Below are 17,893 nucleotides of genomic sequence, written 5' to 3'. Positions count from 1 at the left end.
CACAATACCTATGAATCAAATCTTTTCTCTTTCATGAGAAGGCGGGCCTCGATTGTTCAAGACCTGAAATCAGTACTTAAGAGAACAACCTATCTACTAACCCTAAATCGGTAGGAGTGAATTCCATCTTGCAGAGCTATGTCCCCAGCTATTCATCTGGTCTTATCCCCAAAATGGAAGGATTATTGAGCAGTGTTGTTGGACTACTCTCATCCATGCAAATCAAAGGATAATCCCGAACAAATAGGAGTTCATAGCTAGCTCAGGATTAAGATTGAGTTAACCTAGGTTACTTAATAATGAAATAGTTAGTTTTAACAGCAAATGATCGTTATAAAGAAAAGTGACTATTTTCGTGGTCCAGTCTATATGCAAACTCATTGCATAGGATGCTCCCACTCACATGTCTCTACATGAACGATCTGTGGATACATCATTTGTAACACTTTACAACTCCTTGCAACAACTACAGCATGGGCCACATCCAATAGTGTTACCAGGATGAGATACCAAATTTCATCCATATACTTATTAGACCATTTAAGCTATATACTTTTAACTTGATCCTGTTTATGTCACCATATAAAGTTGAAGTATTCAGACTATAACCATGGATATGTTTATTGGATTTTCATAATAGAATGAAAAATTAACATCTTTATTGAATAAATTACTCAATAATATTTCATTAATAAATAGAATGTTTAACACGAACTGCGAATTCTAGGACATTCCCAACAATCTCCCACTTGGACTAAAACTCCAGTGAGAACAAATATATACAATATAATGTTGAGAAACATCATGGGAAAATGCAATAAACTAGGGCATCTATAACACCATAGATATTCTCCCACTTGCTCTAGATTACACTACTTGGAGTCCTAGTCAACCAGGTGGCCCTCGAACACTTTAGTTGAGAGGACCTTTGTAAATGGATGGGAGAACTGGTCCACAACGAACGGTGGAATTGGTCGATGAGGTACTGTTTGAACGATAGACAAGACCTAAACAGAAGTGTATGACTCTAATACCATGTTAAAATTTATTAATCAGAAGTGTATATTATACAAAAGAGTAAAGGAGGTTTAAAATACAAAGTATACATACTAAATATATGACCTAAAAACTCTCTCTAATCTAACTAATTGACCACAATATACCACAGTATACATTCACAGTTCAAAAATAGCCTTTGTTTAATGGAAGTTTTATTTATCTTTGAAAAAGCATATGTTGTTTTCTTAATTAAAACTAAATTAATGAATTCAACAAAAAAAAAAAAATTGAATCTATAACTTGAAGATTAAGCCTCAAAATCTCTCTATTTTTCAATTGGACTCTAAATTCCAACTTTTTGCGTTTTTATCTTATTTTTCTCAAATTTTTTAGTTTGAGTATTTAATGTTAATGTCTATTAATTAATTTAAAAGAAGTATATTAAATTTAGTTAGTTTTGTTCTTTTTTTAAGTCCAACACAATATAGAAGGTAAGAGATTCGAATCTTGATCAAATGAAAATAAATTCATTTGTTTTCACTAATATTTTTCCACTATTAAAACTGATTGGAAATTTTCACATCACAATTTTAAGATAGTGTAGCTCAATTGACATAAAATTGTGTAGACGACCAAGAGATTTGTTGTTAAATTTTGTCACTCCTATTGTACTAAAAAAAATAATTTAAACTTAACACTAAAGTTTTGAGTTTAGTCATTCCAATTTTGGTTCATTCATTGGTCATTCCAAAATGTCTATAGAATAGACCTTCAAACACAACAATGGCATCAGGAAGCTTATCAGACTCATAGAGAGAAACGTTTCTCCATGGCCAACATGACATCCTTTTGAGTTAGCTCCAATCCCCACCTCACCATTAAAGAAAGTTCGACTATATTAGTTGAAATATGCTTTCTAATAAAGTCAAATCTCATAAATCATTTTCACCTATCCCCTACAAGTAATCTAATCATATTTAATGTGATATATTTTCTATTTATGCGGCAATCATCACATATTTTTCATTTGCCAAGCTTTAACACACCGTTGAGTCTAGATCATAGCTTTAACACACCGTTGAGTCTAGGTCAATTTGTGAAGTTCAATTAAATATGCATATGGTCGGACAAAATTAAACTTTCGAAGTCGCAAGATACCAAATTACTTCTTACAAAATTTCTGATGACATTTAATAGCCTTTTTTTATTATTATTTAGAAAATCACATTTAATAACTTAGGCTACATTGTTTTGACAACCAAATACATATTCATGTTAAATGGAAAAAAAAAAAAAGTAATAAAACCCTATTTGAAATTTGAAATACTAAAAAATTTAGTAATTTAGTTTTCAAAATCTATCTATTTAGTCAGTATAGAGCTTCATTTGACTTGTGATCGAAGTAATTTTTATCATAGTTTGACATAAATAAGAATATTACTTTTAGATAGACAAAATAATTTTTTAAAAATAAATTTTATCATTTAAAATGTCATACAATCATTTAAAATATGAAAAAAAATCACTTCAAGTACTTTTAAAACCTATTCTTACAAATTCAAAGATTAAAAAGTTGACTTTTGTAAATTTAAAACTAAAAAAAGGACTACAAAGGTAACTTTTCTATAATGATGATGATAATAAGATGAAAGATTAGGACCAAAATAATTTAAGTATTATTTTATCATAAAATTAGAATGGTTGACATACTTGTAACATTCTGCTAAAGTATATTAGGATTCTTTATACAATCTTTCCATTATCATCATTCAAGCTAAAAAATTCAAACAGTTAAGAAGCTATAAGCAAAAGAGAGAGAAACAAAAGAGAAAAAGGAAAAATTCCAAAAGAACCATCCATTTCAAGGATTGAACTTCATTAGATCAACATGAAGTAACAAAATGCATCATAAAAAGGCTTCTCCTCAACACAGTTGATACGAGAAAAAAAGGTTTCTTTTCCTTTTTTTTTTTTTTTTTTTTGGTTGTTCTTTTTGGTTGATGGGATGGCACATCTCATTCATAACTGTGACTGTTCAGAAAGAAGGAAAAAAAAAAAAGGAAAGAAAAAGAAAAACTAGCAGAGGAATTCCAAATGAAAGTAGCCTATCCTATAATATTGCAAATGTGATTCTTAAACTACAACACAATGTAACATCACATTCCCCTCTCTTTCCCCCTACTGCTCCTTGTTTTCCTCTGCTTTTTTCTCCTCTTCAGCAGCAGCAGCACCAGTCGCCACCGTCTCCACCACCTCCGGTACTGCCGTGGCCGCAGTCATCAGAGAATCAAACTTCTCAGACTTCCCCAGAACAATCTCAATCTATCACAAATTGAACCCAAAATAATTCTCAGAATCTCAAATTTACATCAGAAGGGACCAATGTAACACAACTTGCAGATCATATAAAATTTAACATCACTTTTGTTTTATTCAGAATCAAACATGCCTTGATGCCTTAAGTGATAAAAACCCAATTAAATTTCTCGAACACAGCAGATAATCATCCCAAATCAATCAATCCCACAGGAATAATATCTCAACATTCATAACTATTTGACATAGCCATTCAATCTATTGCTTATTTATCAAGTATTAAAGGCTTCATCAAGGTTAAGATGAACAAACCTTAGCTTTCTGAACCAAACGACCTTTGTTCTCATCTTTCATGCCGACTGTAGAAGTTAAAACTTCTGTTTCGTAACAAAACCATATCATTATCAACATTAATTGTTATCACCATTAAAGATACTAACACTATAGATAAACAAATGTATTACTCTTTTCCGTAGCCAACCCATTGTTCTTAAGAATCTCCGCAATTGTGACAACAGTAGTAATTGCTGTAATGATTCAGAGGATTTGAGCCAAGAAAACCAAAAATTCGTCATATATATATCAATAAGAGAAAAAAGAGTTAAAAGATGTACAAGAAACGACACAGTACCCATTCCCAAAGCAGAAAGCTCAACTTCATTATGCTGTTGAATGTACCTCTAAATCAAGAACAATTTTAGAGCAAACAACGATTAGAATTTCCGATCAAACCACAACTAAACAACGTAGAAACTGAAATTAGACGATTATACAGATAGAAATACTCAAATCGTAATAGGAATCTAAAGAACAACACCGATTAATGATGAATCGTTCATACATTGAGGATTTCGATTCCAGAACCAAACAAGAACATCATAACGAAATCGGGATTATGTTCTCAGTCGTTATAATCGAAGAAGTGAAGAGGTGAAAGAAGGATTTATGTATACCTTAGCGAGATTAACGTAGAAGAAGAGGGGTTTCTTGGTATTGGAAACCTGAATTCTGTTTTTCTTCTGTGTTTCAGTGGCTGCGGCTCCCGATACTGCAATCGTCGCCATTGATTCTTGATTGTGTTTTTCAGTTTCTCACTGTGTAATTCTCTTTTCTTTCTCTCTCACGCAGATCAAACGAAATAGAGAGAATATTTTCTCTTGAAATTCTCGGGAAAATTCGTTAAGAGCGGGAAAATTGAAGGGAGGGCGCTGAGGGCTTCGGGAAACTAGCTGCAAGTCGTTAAGAAGAAATATTTTATAGGGGGAGAGAGCGGGAAAGTGAAACGTGGCGGTGGTTTGATTGGGTGGAGAAGATGGAAGTTTGTTGACCGTTATTAGCGGAATAGGAGATGGTCAAAAGCCGCACTATTTGTAAAGGCAGTTATTTTTCAGAGATTCCCGAAGTTCTTTCGCCTATTTTTAGATTCCCCAAATTACCCTTTTTTTTTGGAGTATATTTTTATCCCTCTTTAAAGAGAGATGACTGAGTTTTTCGGTGGACATTTTTGTCATTTTCTTTTTAAAACGTTTTTACTAATTTAAAAATTTTAAGGAGTCGTCTAAGGTTTTATAAATGTCCATAAATTAAAAATATCTAGGAATAAAATTGATGAAAATCTATGATGAATGTGTTTGGTTGTGCCATGAGAATGTTAGCGGGATTTTATGGAAATAAATTATTTTTGTATTTAATTTGTAAAATTAATCTTGAAAATTTTGTAAAATTTAAATAAATTAATTGATAAACAATAAATTCAATTCAAAGTTCTACAAAAATTAATTATTTAACAATCAAATAATAATATTAATTAAATTATTAATTACAAATATTTGTACAATGAGAAGTTTGTTAATTAAAATTATTTGATTACATAATTGAATGAATTTATATAATTATGATAAACAACTAATGAATACTAATTAATCAATTATAAGCTAATTATAGTTATTAAAAAAATAAATTCATATTATATTAATTATAGAGATCATTAACTTACTATAAATATAATTAATTAATTAATTGATAGTTTTATTGTATCAGTTCTTTACGGTTTATTGAAAAATAAAGTATGAATATATATGTGTCTATATAAACTAATTTATTAAACTAAATAAAAATTAAGAATATATTAAATTGTTTTAATATATATATTCATACTTTATATATAATTAATTAATTAATGTATTAAATATGAGTCGTTAGATTCATAAACTATAATTTAAAGTTTTATATTTAATATGAATTTAATTTTCATATAGTAAATAATTTTAATTAATTAATTATAATAATATATAAAATAAAAAAAATAAAGAAATATATTATAAGAGGAGAGAGTATGAATGAAGAAAATTGTAACACCCCAAATTGTTATTATTTATGTAATTTCAGTAATTTTTATTAATTAAGGGCATTTTTGAAATTTTTGGACTTACGTGTAATTGCGGGAATTTAATTATTGACATTGAAATTATTTAATTTAGAAATTAATAGATTGACGTTGAAATTATTTAATTTGAAAATTAATGGATTAACGTTGAAATTATTCAATTTGAAAATTAATGGCAGGAATTAATTTCATTTTGGAAGGAAGGGGTGTTTCAATTTAATGGTTTAATCGGAGGGAAGTTATGGAAATTGGACTTTTAATGTCACACAAATTTAATTTGAAATTAATGTCAAGAATTAATTTCATTGTGGAAGGGAGTGAGATAAATTCTTTGTGAATTGAAAATTTTACGGGAGAAAAGGTTTAAAAGTTGAAAGCAGGGTCTGATTGAAGGAAGAATTTGGAGATTGGAATATTGAGGGTGGTTGTTGCTCAGACTTCGTTGGGGAATTGAATTTAAAGATTTATTATTGAAGACTGCCGCTTGGATCGATATCTGAATCTAGTATCGAGGTAAGTAATCTTACTACTGGAACTACCCACGGGCCAGACTCTAGATGTATGCTAGCATGATAGACTGATTGTATATTATAACCAATGTATGTTCTGGTATGAGATCTGAAAGATTTATTTGTACACCTAGACACTTGAATGCTAGCATGAGATGATACGTGATTCCATATGGTTGTATTTGATCTGAGGATATTGAGGTATACATGTATGTTGTAGAACCATGAAGTTGAGGTATATGTGTATGTTATAGAGCCATGATGTTGAGGTTTATATGTATGTCATAAATTCATACAGTGATGATTATGATGTTGAGATTGTGCAAATGTTCTTACTGATTAGTTAGATGCCCATTAGATATTGTGTTTCCTTTGGGATTCACCAGTTTGTATTTCCTTCGGGATTCACCAGTTTGTGGTTCCTTCGGGATTCACCAGTTTGTGGTTCCTTCGGGATTCACCAGGTTGTGTTTCCTTCGGGATTCACCAGGTTGTGTTTCCTTCAGGATTCACCAGTTTGTGTTTCCTTCAGGATTCACCAGAGGTAGTGGGCATACTTAACTACAGTAGGATAGGACTCAGTTTTCTTTTGTTTCATGTGTATATGTGTCCCTTGAGGACTAGAGCAGTTTATGTGTTTCACTAGAGGTAGGCATCTAGAGGACATAGATGCCTAGCCTGACCCCAATAGTGGGGTTACTTACTGAGTATTTTATACTCATTCTTTCTCATGTTGTTGTTTCAGGTAAGGGTAGGGACGCGCCGGCGAATGACAAGCGGAATCCGTGATCGAGCCACTAAGATCAGTTTTTATGCTTCCGCTCATAAGACTTAGATTTCCTTTCATGTTTTGCTAAATTTTCAGTTTTGATGTTTGAAACCTATTGTTGAGAATTTTTTTTCATACTTATTTATTAATCTTTATGATTTATGGGTACCCTATTGTTTTTTTAACATTTGCATTTAATAAAGGACTTTTGAACTCCCCTTATCTAATTAACATTTATTTCACCATAAAAGAGTGTCGTTTTAAGTTCCATGCATGCATGTTTGTTTTAGTAACGACCTAACTTAAGTCCTAGGGAGTCGGGTCGTTACAGACTATGTTTTTTAGCAACGACCCGACCCTCTAGGACTTAAGTTAGGCCGTTATTAAATACATGCATGCATGGAACTCAAAATATGGGCTCTGATACCAACTGTAATGGCTCAAAGTCAACTACATGGGACGGATCTGTCACATACCTTCCTAAAAAAAGAAATGTGGAAGACATTATAAACTGAAGACAGTGCTGGAGGTAATGCCAACCAGTAAGCTACAGGGCCAATTCGCTCTAAGACCTCGAAAGGCCCAATGAACCTCGAACTCAGCTTCCCTTTTCCTGCCAAACCTTATAATACGTGCCATCGTTAAGAATAATTTATCACCAATCTCAAATTCCAGGTCCTAACATCTCACATCGGTATAGCTTTTCTGTCTGCTCTGAGCTGGTTGCATACGAGCTCTGATCTTCTGTATTGCCTCATCATTCGTGGTCTGCACTACCTCAGGACCTAACAACTTCCTCTCACCAACCTCACCCCGGCATACTGGAGACTTGCAACTCTTTCCATATAGGGCCTCAAATGGCAATGTGCCAGTGGCAGTCTGATAGCAATTATTATATACGAATTCCATTAAATGCAGATGAGAGTCCCAATTCCCTGAAAACTCTAGTGCACAAGCGCACAACATATCTTCTAATATCTGGTTCAGATGTTCTATTTGACCATTAGTCTATGGGTGAAAAATTGTACCAAAATCCAATCGAGTACCCAATGCTAACTAGAAACTCTTCAAAAAAAAAAAAAAAAAAAACTAAATGTAAAACGAGGGTCATCGTTTGACATAGCTGAATCTAGTACCAAAAGAGATGTAACAACCCCTTCCATAAATAACTATGAAACTTACGATGTTGAAAATCAACAACACTTCTACACGTCCGAGCTGAGAACTGTGAAAACAGTCATGAAGTTAAAAAAGTCTTATACACTAAAAACATATATCTGAGCCTACCATGTCACAGGGAAAACATATGTGCAGTGAAGGAACTGATCATACTATATAATGCGTCATCTGAAGATACGTACCAGAACAAATCTAGTCAACTGAAAACTGCTTCTACTCTAGAAGCGCCAACTTTGACGCCTTTCCTAGGGTCTACATGTCTGAGAATAACTTTGTCTAATTAAGTCTCACATTCATGAGAAACTCATCATGAGGCTCTATGCTATCATGAGCTATAAAACTTGCTTGAGCCATCCTCATATTATTCTTTAGGCTTGAAACAATCAAATATCATTACTTAGACCCCGCTGCGAACGAGTCTAGAATTCCCCACGAAAATGAGGTTGTGAAGTCCCTGGATGTTAAAGCATAAGTCAATTGATAACACATTTTCATAATCTCGTAATAACCGTAATTGATCCTTGAAGTCATTTTTTTTAACGATAAGACCTTCTGATTCATAAGTCCTAGCTTGGATTACTCGTACTCCCTAACGCTAGTTAACTCATTGCCCATGCAAGAGAATACATACTATCTTGTAATGCTCCAAACCCACTTTTAGTAACTTCTTACTATCAATTCAACTTTATTGCCAAGTTTATCTTTTATACCAATGGTTATATTGGAAGATCCAACTTACTTACTTTTGTGCATATACCATTATTGCCTCAAGTTGGATTATTTTCTTTTCTCAATCAAATTGATGGTCTTGCTAGTTCATGTTTCCAACACTTGCACACAAAGTCAAAATCCCTTAAATCTTACTAATGCCCTCAATGTTTTACGTCTTAACTAATGAAGCCTCAACATACATATCAATAGTTCTCGAACATCTACTATTACTAGTAACTCTATTTTAACTTATCTCTTCTCAACCTTCTATTTCGGTAACAGATTCTTGTGTTAAAATAAAGTTCCATACCCAATCATCTATGTAAGCCATCTTTCCATCTAATACATATTGTCCCAAAGTCCCACATGATCATTAGATATTTTTCTTTTACACCAAAACAAATACCTTGTAACCCCTCATATCCTGTCTCCAAACCATACTTAACTAGGAGCTTCGAACACATTAAATTCCTTTCTCTTTCCAAAAAGTAAACTTCCTTGGATACTTCTCTCTCCTTCACACTTATCTTTGATAAAACCACTAAATTCAAGACACCTTTTTTTTTTTCATTGTCTAATTGGAACATAATCTTTTTACTAAGTTATATTTTACTTAACTCCTCCATAAATCTTATCTCTCTCACTAAGAATTTCCATCTTGTAGAATTCCTCTTTGCCAATTTGCATACTTTTAAACTCCAAAAGACTTTGTTTCTTCAAATCTGTCTAACTTGGATGTCCTTCACACAATAAGGCTCAGGGTTTAGTCTAGGTATGCTAAAATAATCCTTCAACCTAAACAAATAACACCTTGTTTTAACCTCTTTAAGTCCAAGGTCATGTCCAACTATTTTACCTTCCTTTAATGACATCTACCTAGCTAGATATTCCAAAAGAATTTTTTATACCATTACACATACTTTACCTAGTTCATCAAGTTGTAGTATTACCCAAATCATTATGACTTATGAATCCTTTCTAAAATTCTTCTCGAAATGTTGGGTTTTTAATATCTCAAAACCTTTAATAAATCTATAGACTCTTCTTCTTTTCCTCCTTATTCATAAAACAACTTTATTAATAAACCCCACCTCCTTTTTTTTCTCACGTTTGTGAGCCCGTCCGATGCCGCCCAAAGCCGCCGCGTTAGTTTCTTCTTCATGACCTCCGTCCACCACTGCTCAAGCGTCGTTCACTTTTGCCGTCACTGAATCTATTGATTTGGGTAAGATTTCTGCCGTTTGGGTTTGTTTTCGGTTGATTCTTGAACACTCATTTACTTTTGGCATCAATTGGTTGATACCCATTGTGCTTCAACTTTGGATTCAAGTTTGTGAATGTATTGAGGTGTTGTTTAGTGAAGTTGGAGTTTGTTTTATCGAGTTTTGGTAAGTTCTATGCTTTGATTACCCTCTTGTGGATTAATTTTGGTTGTTGAGAAATTTTGGTAAAGTCATTTGGAAGTGATTTTTTGACGAAGCTACATATGGATAATTTATTTGAGACATTGGTAGTGAAGTATGTATTTGATTCAAGCTTTAATCATGTAAGCCTAATTTCAAATTATGATTAGGGGATGATTCAAGAATTTCATTTAAGATGAAGAAGAGTTTGGTTTGCTAATTATTTGGGCTTAAAATTGGAGGTTTGGAAGGTGAATTTGAATTGGACCACACCTTAGGTAAGGTTATCTGGAAATATTTTGTAATATTTGGGTATTTGGAATTTGGACTTAACTATTAATTTTAAAGCTTGGTTTATGTTTAGGCTTGATTAAGGATTCAAGAATTTCACAAAGATTCAATTGCTTTTGGTTCGACCTAATATCAAGGTAAGTAATCTTACTACTAGAACTGCCCACGGGCAAGGCATTAGATGTATGCTAGCATGATAAATGTATGTTATGGCAGAATGTTAGCATGATAGACTGATAGTATAATATGATCAAAGTATGTTCTGGAACGAGATCTGAATTATTTATTTATGCACATAGACACTTGAATGCTATTATGAGATGGTATGTGCTTCCATATGGTTGTATTTGATCTGATGATGTTGAGGTACACATGTATGTTGTAGAACCATGATGTTGAGGTATATGTGTATGTTGTAGAGCCTTAATGTTAAGGTTAATATATATGTCATAGATTCGTACAGTGATGATTATGATGTTGAGACTGTGCAAATGTCCTTACTGATTAGGTAGATGCCCATTAGATTTTGTGTTTTCTTCGAGATTCACTAGTTTGTGTTTCCTTCGGGATTCACCAGTTTGTGTTACCTTCGGGATTCATCAGTTTGTGTTTCCTTCGAGATTCACCAGTTTGTGTCTCCTTCGGGATTCACTAGAGGTATTGGGCATACTTAACTACAGTAGGATAGAACTCAGTCTCCTTCTTGTTTCATGTGCATATGTGTCCCATGAGGACTAGAGCAGTTTATATGTTTTACCAGAGGTGGATATTTAGAGGACATAGATGCCCAGTCTGACCCCAGTAGTGGGGTTACTTACTGAGTATTTTATATTCATGCTTTCTCATGTTGTTGTTTCAGGTAAGGGTAGAGATGCACTGGCGATGGATAAGCGGAATTCGTGATCAAGCCACTGGGACTAGTTTTTACGCTTCCGCATAATGAAATTTAGAGTTCTTTTCATGTTTCTCTTAACTTTTAGTTTTGATGTTTAAAACTTACTTTAAGAATCGTTTTTCAGACTCATTTACTATCCTTTATGATTTATGGGAACCCTAATATTGTTTTAGTATTTGAATTTAATGAAAGTCTTTTGAACTTACCTTATTTAATTAGCATTTATTTCGCCATAATTGAGTGTCGTTTTGAGTTCCATGCATGCATGTATTTAGTAACGGCCTAACTTAAGTCCTAGGGGTCGGGTCGTTACAGTTGGTATCAGAGCCTAGATGCTAAAGCATAAGTCAATTGATAACACATTTTCATAACCTCGTAATAACCGTAATTGATCCTTGAAGTCATTTTTTTTGTAACGATAAAACCTTATTGATTCATAAGTCCTAGCTTGGATTACTCGTACTCCCTAAAGCTAGTTAACTCATTGCCCATGTAAGAGAATACATACTATCTTGTAATGCTCCAAACCCACTTTTAGTAACTTCTTACTATCAACTCAACTTTATTGCCAAGTCTATCCCTTATACCCATGGTTATATTGGAAGATCCAACTTACTTACTTTTGTGCAAATACCATTATTGTCTACCTCGAGTTGGATTATTTTCTTTTCTCAATCAAATTGATGGTCTTGCTAGTTCATGTTTCCAACACTTGCACACAAAGTCAAAATCCCTTAAATCTTACTAATGCCCTCAATGTTTTACGTCTTAACTAATGAAACCTCAACATACCATATCAATAGTTCTCGAACATCTACTGTTACTAGTAACTCCATTTTAACTTATCCCTTCTCAACCTTCTATTTCGATAACACATTCTTGTGTTAAAACAAAGTTTCGTACCAATCACCTACATAAGCTATCTTTCCATCTAACACATATTGTCCTAAAGTTCCACATGATAATGAGGTATTCTTCTTTTACACCAAAACAAATACCTTGTAACCTCTCTTATCAAGCCTTCAAACCATACTTAACTAGGAGTTTCGAACACATTAAATTTCTTTCACTTTCCAAAAGAGTAAATTTTCTTGGATACTTTTCTCTCATTCACACTTATCTCTGATAAAACCACTAAATTCAAGACACCTCCCTTTTTTTTTCCACTTTCAATGTGGAACATAATCTCTTTACTAAATTATATTTTTCTTAACTCCTCCATAAATCTTATCTCTCTCACTAAGAATTTCCATCTTGTGGAATTCCTCTTTGCCAAATTGCATACGTTTAAACTCCAAAAGATTTTTTGTTTCTTCAAATTTTCTAACTTTGATCTCCTTAACACAATAAGGCTCTGGGTTTAGTCTAGGTATACTAAAACAATCCTTCAACCTAAACAAATAACACCTTACTTTAACCCCTTTAAGTCCAAGGTCATGTCCAATTATTTTACCTTCCTTTAATGACATCTACCTAGCTAGATATTCCAAAAGAATTCTTTATATCATTACACATACTTTACCTAGTTCATCAAGTTGTAGTATTACCCAAATCATTATGACTTATGAATCCTTTCTAAAATTCTTCTCAAAATGTTGGGTTTTTAATATCTCAAAACCTTTAATAAATCTATAGACTCTTCTTCTTTTCCTCCTTATTCATAAAACAACTTTTAACCTTATACTTGAGCACTGGTCTGTTTATTATACTACCACCGATTGCACTATCCAACACAAAACATAACATTAGTCCTTGATCAATTCTTCTCTCGACAATTTTATTCTTTGGCTTAAACTTTAAATACCTTCATTCCTAAATTGTCATAACTCTACATAGTTTCATCAACCTTTAACATTGCTGAACTGAGGTATATATTTGTTCATTTCTAACATAATTTTCATGAGATTAACTAGTACCAAGTGACCTCATAATTTACTCTATTTTATTTTTCTCCTTTTGTAGTGTCGTACATGATAACCCTCTTATAATAACTTCAAACGAGTCACTGACCTAGCATTAGAACATAACTGGTGCATTTAAGCTAAACAAATATTTTAATGCACAACTATCATAAAACTTGTAATTGATAAGACATACTTGGCGATGACGAGGAATCCATTCATGGGCCACAGGGACAACCTAGACTTACATAGTAAGTCCGTCTACAGAACCCAAAACATGGTCTCTGATACCAACTGTAACGACCCGACCCCCTAGGACTTAAGTTAGGCCGTTACTAAATACATGCATGTATAGAACTCAAAACATGAGCTCTGATACCAACTGTAACGACCCGACCCCCTAGGACTTAAGTTAGGCCGTTACTAAATACATGCATGCATGGAACTCAAAACGACACTCGGTTATGGCGAAATAAATGCTAAATAAATAAGGTAAGTTCAAAAGTCTTTCATTAAATTCAAACACTAAAACAATAGTAGGGTACCCATAAATCATAAATAACACTAAATAAGTCTTAAAAACATTCTTAAAAGTAAGTTTTAAGCATCAAAACTAAAAGTTAAGAGGAACATAAAAAGAACTTTAAATCTCATGAGCGGAAGCGTAAAAACTAGTCCCGATGGCTCATCACGAATTCCACTTGTCCATCGCTGGTGCATTTCTACCCTTACCTGAAACAACAACATGAGAAAGAATGAGTATAAAATACTGTAAGTAACCCCACTACTGGGGTCAGGCTGGGCATCTATGTCCTCTAGATACCCACCTCTAGTGAAACATATAAACTGCTCTAGTCCTTATGGGACACATATGCACATGAAACAAGAAGAAGATTGAGTCCTATCCTACTGTAGTTAAGTATGCCCATTACCTCTGGTGAATCCCGAAGGAGACACAAACTGGTGAATCCCGAAGGAAACACAAACTGGTGAATCTCGAAGGAAACACAAACTGGTGAATCCTGAAGGAAACAAAAATTGGTGAATCCCGAAGGAAACACAAACTGGTGAATCCCTAGGAAAGACATCACAGTTGGCGCTTCTAGAGTAGAAGCAGTTTTTAGTTGACTAGATTTGTTCTGGTACGTATCTTCAGATGATGCATTATATAGTATGACCAGTTTCTTCACTGCACATTTGAAGTTTTCCCTGTGACATGGTAGGCTCAGATATATGTTTTTAGTATATAAGACTTTCTTAACTTCATGACCATTTTCACAGTTCTTAGCTCGGATGTGTAGAAGTATTGCTGATTTTCAACATATTAAGTTTCATAGTTATATATGGAAGGGGTTGTTACACCTCTTTTGATACTAGTTTTAGCCATGTCAAACGATGACCCTCATTTTGCATCTAGTTTTTTTTTTTTTTTTTTTCCAGTTAGCATTGGGTACTCGATTGAATTTTGGTAAAATTTTTACCCATAGACTGATGGTTAAATAGAACGTCTGAACCAGATATTGGAAGATATGTTGTGTGCTTGTGCACTAGAGTTTTCAGGGAGTTGAGACTCTCACTTGCATTTAATGGAATTCGCATATAATAATAGCTATCAGACTGCCACTGGCACTTGCCATTTGAGGCTCTATATGGGAAGAGTTGCAGGTCCCTTGTGTGTTGGGATGAGGTAGGAGAGAGGAAATTGTTAGGACCTGAATTGGTGTAGACCACGAATGAGGTAATACAGAAAATCAAGGCTTGTACGCAAACAACTCAGAGCAGACAGAAGAGCTATGCCAATGTAAGACGTAAGAAACTGGAATTTGAGACTGGTGTGAAAGTGTTCTTAAAAGTGGCATCCATGAAAGGTATTCTGAGGTTTGGCAAGAAGGGGAAGTTTAGTCCGAGATTCATTGGACCTTTCGAGGTCTTGGAGCGAGTTGGCCCCGTAGCTTACCATTTGGCATTACCCCCAGCACTGTCTTTAGTTCATAATGTCTTCCATGTTTTGATGCTAAGAAAGTATGTGACAGACCCGTCCCATGTAGTTGACTACGAGCCCTTACAGTGGAATGACAACTTGAGCTACGAGGAGAAGCCTATAGAGATCCTCATCAGAGAGATAAAAATATTGCGCCGCCGGGAGATTGTGCTTGTGAAAGTCCTGTGGAAGAATCATCAGTTCAAGGAGGCCACTTAGGAGTGAGAAAATGAGATGAGGGCCCAGTACCCGGATTTTTTTTTTCAAGAATGAACTTTTGAGGACGAAAGTTTTTTGAGGAGGGAAGAGAAGAATGTAACACCCCGGGAGTTTTTTTTTTTTTTTTTTTCAAGAATGAACTTTTGAGGACGAAAGTTTTTTGAGGAGGGAAGAATGTGACACCTTGCACATTTTTTAGTAATAATGTAATTTCAGTAACTTTATTATTTGGAGTTTCAGTAATTGTTATTAGTTGGAGGGCATTTTTGGAATTCAAGTATAAGTGCGGGAATTTAATTGTTGGTGTGAAATTATCCAATTTGAAATTCAAATGGAAAATTAATGGCAATAATTAATTTTCTTTTGAAACAGAAAGAAATTTAATAGTATAAAACGAAAAGAAATTAAATGTAATTATATTTACTTCCTTTTTTGTTTTATTATTATTATTATTATTGTTATTGTTTTTTTGTTTTTTTTTTTAAAAAAAGTCAAACCCCACCCCCATTTTCTTCCTCACATTTGTGAGCCCGTCCAACGCTGCCCAAAGCTGCCGCGTCAGTTTCTTCTTCATGACCTTCGTCCACCACTGCTCAAGCGTCATTCGCTTTTACCGTCACTGGATCTATCGATTTGAGTAAGATTTCTGCCATTTGGGTTTGTTTTCGGTTGATTCTTGAATACTCATTTACTTTTGATATCAATTGGTTGATACCCATTGTGTTTCAACTTTGGATTCAAGTTTGTGAAGGTATTGAGGTGTTGTTCAGTGAAGTTGGAGTTTTTTTTAGCGAGTTTTGATAAGTTTTATGCTTTGATTACCCTCTTGTGGATTAGTTTTGGTTGTTGAGAAATTTTGGTAAAGTCATTTAGAAGTGATTTTTTTTACGAAGCTACATATGGATAATTTATTTGAGACATTGGTAGTGAAGTATGTATTTGATTCAAGCTTTAATCATGTAAGCCTAATTTCAAATTATGATTAGGGGGTTGATTCAAGAATTTCATTCAAGATGAAGAAGAGTTTGGTTTGCTAATTATTTGGGCTTAAAATTGGAGGTTTGGAAGGTGAATTTGAATTGGACCACACCTTAGGTAAGGTTATCTGGAAATATTTTGTAATATTTGGGTATTTGGAATTTGGACTTAACTATTAATTTTAAAGCTTGGTTTATGTTTAGGCTTGATTAAGGATTCAAGAATTTCACAAAGATTCAATTGCTTTCTAGTTCGACCTAATATCAAGGTAAGTAATCTTACTACTAGAACTGCCCACAGGCAAGGCATTAGATGTATGCTAGCATGATAAATGTATGTTATGGCAGAATGTTAGCATGATAGACTGATAGTATAATATGATCAAAGTATGTTCTGGAACGAGATCTGAATTATTTATTTATGCACATAGACACTTGAATGCTATTATGAGATGGTATGTGCTTCCATATGGTTGTATTTGATCTGATGATGTTGAGGTACACATGTATGTTGTAGAACCATGATGTTGAGGTATATGTGTATGTTGTAGAGCCTTAATGTTAAGGTTAATATATATGTCATAGATTCGTACAGTGATGATTATGATGTTGAGACTGTGCAAATGTCCTTACTGATTAGGTAGATGCCCATTAGATTTTGTGTTTTCTTCGAGATTCACTAGTTTGTGTTTCCTTCGGGATTCACCAGTTTGTGTTACCTTCGGGATTCATCAGTTTGTGTTTCCTTCGAGATTCACCAGTTTGTGTCTCCTTCGGGATTCACTAGAGGTATTGGGCATACTTAACTACAGTAGGATAGAACTCAGTCTCCTTCTTGTTTCATGTGCATATGTGTCCCATGAGGACTAGAGCAGTTTATATGTTTTACCAGAGGTGGATATTTAGAGGACATAGATGCCCAGTCTGACCCCAGTAGTGGGGTTACTTACTGAGTATTTTATATTCATGCTTTCTCATGTTGTTGTTTCAGGTAAGGGTAGAGATGCACTGGCGATGGATAAGCGGAATTCGTGATCAAGCCACTGGGACTAGTTTTTACGCTTCCGCATAATGAAATTTAGAGTTCTTTTCATGTTTCTCTTAACTTTTAGTTTTGATGTTTAAAACTTACTTTAAGAATCGTTTTTCAGACTCATTTACTATCCTTTATGATTTATGGGAACCCTAATATTGTTTTAGTATTTGAATTTAATGAAAGTCTTTTGAACTTACCTTATTTAATTAGCATTTATTTCGCCATAATTGAGTGTCGTTTTGAGTTCCATGCATGCATGTATTTAGTAACGGCCTAACTTAAGTCCTAGGGGTCGGGTCGTTACAGTTGGTATCAGAGCCT

At 33.8% G+C, this 17,893-nt stretch overlaps 1 protein-coding gene across 1 annotated transcript; it reads right to left on the bottom strand.

Moving 5' to 3' along the window:
• Window positions 1-2,845: 2,845 nt before the first annotated feature.
• LOC120069542 (uncharacterized protein At2g34160-like) lies at window positions 2,846-4,541 on the bottom strand. The gene is made up of 5 exons (XM_039021331.2): window positions 4,269-4,541; window positions 3,947-3,995; window positions 3,780-3,842; window positions 3,628-3,692; window positions 2,846-3,321 (listed from the first exon to the last, which is right to left on the bottom strand). Exons 1-5 carry the CDS (start codon window positions 4,377-4,379, stop codon window positions 3,178-3,180), a joined length of 432 nt encoding a protein of 143 aa, XP_038877259.1. The 5' UTR covers window positions 4,380-4,541; the 3' UTR covers window positions 2,846-3,177.
• Between the last annotated feature and the right edge of the window lie 13,352 nt (window positions 4,542-17,893).

The sequence above is a fragment of the Benincasa hispida genome, unplaced genomic scaffold (genome assembly GCF_027475165.1).
Source record: "Benincasa hispida cultivar pf3 unplaced genomic scaffold, pf3_genome.v1.1 HicScf1606, whole genome shotgun sequence".
NCBI classification, from domain to species: Eukaryota; Viridiplantae; Streptophyta; class Magnoliopsida; order Cucurbitales; family Cucurbitaceae; genus Benincasa; species Benincasa hispida.
Note: the sequence above shows the minus strand (reverse complement) of the source record. Positions and strands in the feature narration are given on the sequence as shown.